This window comes from Coturnix japonica, chromosome W, assembly GCF_054131305.1.
Source record: "Coturnix japonica strain WE chromosome W, WE-NBRP24, whole genome shotgun sequence".
Lineage (NCBI taxonomy): Eukaryota > Metazoa > Chordata > Aves > Galliformes > Phasianidae > Coturnix > Coturnix japonica.
Genome location: NC_140701.1, coordinates 12,510,447 through 12,515,487, shown reverse-complemented (window position 1 = coordinate 12,515,487; position 5,041 = coordinate 12,510,447). Strand labels below are relative to the sequence as shown.

Genomic DNA, 5,041 nt, shown 5'->3' with positions numbered 1-5,041 from the left:
AAACCTTTCTATATACCCTGACAGTCAGCATTCTCTGGTTTTGGAGGAGACTTCTGCATAGAACGAATGGAAAGGAGTACATTCATTGATATTGTTAACATGAATGTGAGTATGAATATGAGTATGAACAGTAACTCAGCATTCCAAAAATGTGTGGCAATCTGGGAAGACAGCCTAGATAACGGATTGAACATCATGGAGTTTGTAAGGGAATAGGCGAAGGTTCTGAATGCCTTTTTTACGTCTGTCTTTAAAAGTCAGACCACTTATCCTCAGGGTACTCCTCTCTCTGACCTGGTATCTTCTGGGGAGCACACTAACCCCCCTGTGATTCTGGAAGAAATGGTCAAGACTTACTACTCCAACTGGACTGCCCCAAGTCCATGGGGCCAGATTAGATCCACCCGAGAGTGCTGAGGGAACTGGCAGAGGTGATAGCCGAGCCGCTTTCCATCATCTGTCAGCGCTCCTTGTTGACTGGTGAGTTCCCAGAAGACTGGAGGCTCACCAATGTGTTTCCCATTTACAAGAAAGGCTGTAAGGAGGATCCAGGGAACTACAGGCCTGTTAGCCTGACCTCGTTTCCAGGGAAGGTTATGGAGCAGATTGTCTTGAGGGAGATCACGTGGCATGTGCGGGACGACTCAGGGATCAGGCCTAGCCTGCATGGGTTCATGAAGGGCAGGTTCTGTTTGGCCAATCTGATCTCCTTCTATGATCTAGTGACCCATCTGCTGGATGAGGGAAAGGCTGTTGATGTGGTCTACCTAGACTTCAGCAAAACCTTCAACACTGTCTCCCACAGTATTCTCCTGCAGAAGCTGGCAGCCCGTGGCTTGGATGGGTACACTCTTGGCTGGGTAAGGAGCTGGCTGGAGGACCGGGCTCAGAGAGTGGTGGTGAATGGAGCTCAATCCAGCTGGCGACCGGTCACAAGTGGTGTTCCCCAGGGGTCAATGCTGGGGCCTGTCCTCTTCAACATCTTTACTGATGACCTGGATGAGGGCATTGAATGCACCCTCAGTAAGTTTGCGGATGACACCATGTTATGGTTTTGCAATTTGGTTGGTGTTGGTATTCCACATCAGAACACCATGCCTAATAATGGGAGTAAAGTGGACAAGTTTTTTTTTCTGTGGACTGCCTTAAATGGGCATATGGGGAGGGGCACCGGAAGAGAAGTGGGGAAGGGGACGGGGTGGCTGGCCCAGCTCCCTGCGAGGAGACAACGTGGTCGGAGCTTCCTGCCTTCCACAGCTCCATCGGTGAGATTGGGGCCTTGGTATTCTCTTTGTTGAAACTCTCTTGTTGTTTAGCGTTATTAGGTTATTAAACTGCCGTTCGTTCTCAGATCACCTTTTTCTCCTTCATTTTTTGTTAGACTCAATCACAATCTCCCTTCCCTTCCCCTCTCCCTAAACGCACATGTCCGGGCCACGCCGCGCCGTGCCGTACAGAGCCGCTAGAGAAAAGGGGGGGGGGGACTTTTGTTCCTGCACCCCTGGGTTTGTTTCCACTGTCCCGGAGTGAGCTCTAGAGAGAACTCCGTGACATTTTTTGGTTGAGGATGCGGGCAATGCTCTGGGCAATGTTTTGGGCAGTAATTAGGTGGCTTTTTTCAACAGCCCTGTATGTATGTGTGAAAGACAGAACTGGCTTTCTTTTGTTGTCTCAAAGTTTGCTTCATGAGGCCTTCCTGATGATAAGACTCTGACTAACATCTGTTAAGTGTCCTTGGGGGTGGACGTTGGTTGTCATTGTGCCATCGTGTTTCTGCTTACGATTGCAAAGATAAGCAGAAGCAGGACGAGCAGTTTTCTTCAGGGGTGCTGCTCAAAGGAGCTGACCACTGCAGAAGGCGATAATGCTTGTGTCTGGCGACAGAGACACCCCCCCCCCCCTTTTTGCTGGCTTATCTGTGGGCCAGGAATATCACAAAAGCTGGTTTAAATCCCTACTACAAAGTGTGTTTACCTGCTTGTTTGGAAGTTCAGTGTTTGCTCGAGATACGTTCCCAAAAATGCTGTGTCAAACTTCAAAGGAGAAAAACAACCTCACCGAAATGGGGGATAAAAGGCCCTCGCTAAACTGGGGACTTTGGAGACAAACTCCCAAAGACACCTTTGACGGAGAATTCCCTGAGGGGAAAACTTTGTCGGAAGAACCCCGGGACCGGCTTGCTGCGGAGCTCCCTGGCTGTCTCCCATCCCCCGCGGTGATCAGACGAGTTCCTGAGATCAACGGACCTACTGTGTACCTCGCTGGATCCACGGTGGTGACTATATCTCTTTTGCTATCTGCAAAGACTCCTTGCTTACATTTCCTACTTTCCCTATCGCCTCCCTTCCCTTCCCCATCTCCCTAAAAAAACACCTAGGTCTTTAATAAACTGGTTGGACCAACATTTGAACCGTTGCTTCTTAATCTCACGCCGGGTATACACATATCAAAGAACCTTGCCTCACTCCTACAAATTGGAGCGAGACATTTTTTATTGGCGTAGTCGGCAGGATGCCCGCCGTGAGAGTGTTGTCCTCCCAGACATAGTCTAAAACTTTTCTATGTGCACCTCCTGGAGTTGCAAGGAGCGACAATTTTGGTAACTTAGATGTGAGAACCTCTCCAGGAAGACCGCTCCATATTCTGAAACTTTACTGCTCAAGTGTTTACCTCTCGGGGACGTATGAATTAATTTTGACTATTTACTTTTGTTTTATATGTGTGTGCCTCCTCGGCAAGACTATTTCGCATTTTTTGTGGTTTAAGTAACTTGTAACCTATCTTGGAAATTGGAAAGTTTTGTGTGTGCGCCTCTTGGGGAAGTGAGGGTAATTTTTTGATGTTTGTGCCTCTCCAAGAAGTTTATTCCTTTTTGAGAAAACTTGAAGTATTTTGTAACTCTTGAAGCTTGAAGATTTTCTGGCCTGACAGGGTAGCCAGGAGCGATTTAGGTGTTTACACTTTCTTTTTAAGTGTTGATTGGGCTTCTTGGTCTTTTGTGAAAGGGAGGAATGATTGTAGCATTTGCATTTGTTTGATAGGTGTGTGCTTCCCTGGGGAGGGGTAAGGACTTAAGTGTGCCTTCTCTTCCCTTAGTGTTTATCTTTTAGGGTAGAAATGAGTGAAAGTATTGTCACTATGAATAGTGAAAATGTGCTATTTGACCTTTTAGAAAAGCATGGTGCTCGGCCTTCTTTATCAGGGGTGGATTGGGCACGACAAAACTGGTATAACTTGCAGAGTGTTTCCGACCGCATTAGTGTCTTACAAAATGGGGCTCGTACCCGAGCCGGGAAAGGGAAATCGTTTATTTGTGTGGTACTCGGTGCTGCTTTAAAAGCTGCCGTGGAGTTCCGAGATGAAAAGCATTCGGCAGAAACCCAAACCATACAAGCATTACAAGAATCAGTTAAAGTTATGCAAGAATTGGTAAAAACTCTGCAGAATCAAATAGTGAACCTTGAGGAACAATTACAAAGAGAGCAACATAATACAGTTTTGTTGCAAATAGCTTTTAAGGAACTATTAACATATAAGAATACTAGCAATACTGCTGTCCATAATTTGCCTCAAGAAAAAACTTTTCCTCAGAAGGAACTACAAGGAATAAAGGAAGGGCTTGGCAAATTAGAGGACTCGCCAGCCCAATTGCGTCCTTTGATAAAAACCGAATATATGTTTGATAACAGTGAGGATCTGGACCCTCAAATGAATGTTAAAGAAATTCCCTTTTCTGCCACTGAATTAGCAAAACTGAAAAAAGATTTTAGCCGCTCTCCAAAGGAATCAGAGACAGAGTATGTATGGAGGGTTAGTCTCACTGGTGGAGACCAAATACTGTTAACTGAAAAGGAAGCTGAAGGTTATTGGGGGCCAGGAGTATTTTTAACTACTGGTAACAACCGTGCTCCCTGGTCCCTAACACAAAGGGCTGCCTATTGGGCAGGTGGTCTTAACTCTTTAGAAAGGGGAGACCCTCTTGCCATTAATGGGACAGCTGATCAATTGGTTGAAAGTGTTCAAAAAGCTGCTTGTCTGCAAATGATGTATGATAGAAAGCTGCAGCCACATCATGAATCACCTATGATGATGCCTGTTGATCCTGAAAGGATGACTCCTTTAATCAGGGGGCTTCCAGAATCACTGAAACCTATAGGTATACAACTACAAGGAAAAATACAAGCTATGCCTCAGGGAGAAAGAACCCTGGCAGAATTAGAAGGAACTGGCACCTCAGGCCATTTGCAGTCGGGATATAAAGTATGGACATGGGGGGAGGTTGCCCAAGAGTTGATTAATTATGAAAGGAAATATGGGCCTGTGGCTTCTTCCAGTATATCTGAACCAGAGGAAGTAAGGCTCGCAGCAACCACCCATGCTCCTAGGCCACCTAGTCCAAAGCTCAGTGGAACTGGAAGGGTCTCATTGCCAGTAAGAACAGGTAGGCGAAATATTGATCATAAACGTAATCATCTCTGGACACTGGGCTGACAAAAGGGTGTTCCACGAGACCTGATGAATGGATTACCCACAGTCAGGTTAGAGAAATTAGTTAACTTGTGGCCAGAACAAAAGCTCAAGGAAAGCTGATGCTTTCGCCCCCTCCCCCAGATGAGTGGGAGGTGGGGGGGGAAGGCAGTGAAGGGTGGATGTTTATTAGAAAGCTCACAACAAAAGGAGATCCTCGATTTAACACCTTCTGTCCCAAGGCCTCCCCACTCCTGCCAATTGCCCCTGTGATCACGATCCAGTTGCTGATAAGCTAGGGAAACACTTATCTTCCTGGCCAGCCTATGTCGACTGACTCAGCTAACATGAGGCGTTTCCCTAACCTTAATGAAATCCCTTAACAAATATCCTTAGAAGCCTAAGGACACCCCGAAAAAGGAATGTAAAATATCATGCTCGATGGATTGTTCTCTCATTTTTTAATTGTATTAACAAAGCCCCAAAAGGGCAAGTTGTTGTTTTATTTTTCAGAAGATCCCCGTGGGACCTTCACTGAACAGAATGGCTCATAGCTGACTTTAACCATTTGTGT

The 5,041-nt window shown here is 46.2% G+C and overlaps 1 protein-coding gene across 1 annotated transcript; it reads left to right on the top strand.

Moving 5' to 3' along the window:
• The first annotated feature begins 3,117 nt into the window (after positions 1–3,117).
• On the top strand, positions 3,118–4,733 carry LOC146754525 (uncharacterized). Its single transcript, XM_085527822.1, has one exon. The coding sequence runs from the start codon at positions 3,118–3,120 to the stop codon at positions 4,489–4,491; it is 1,374 nt and encodes a 457-aa protein (XP_085383948.1). The 3' UTR covers positions 4,492–4,733.
• Positions 4,734–5,041: the final 308 nt, after the last annotated feature.

Excerpts from the sequence above, each read along its gene's own strand:
- LOC146754525 (XM_085527822.1), top strand. The coding sequence starts at position 3,118 with ATGAGTGAAAGTATTGTCACTATGAATAGTGAAAATGTGCTATTTGAC.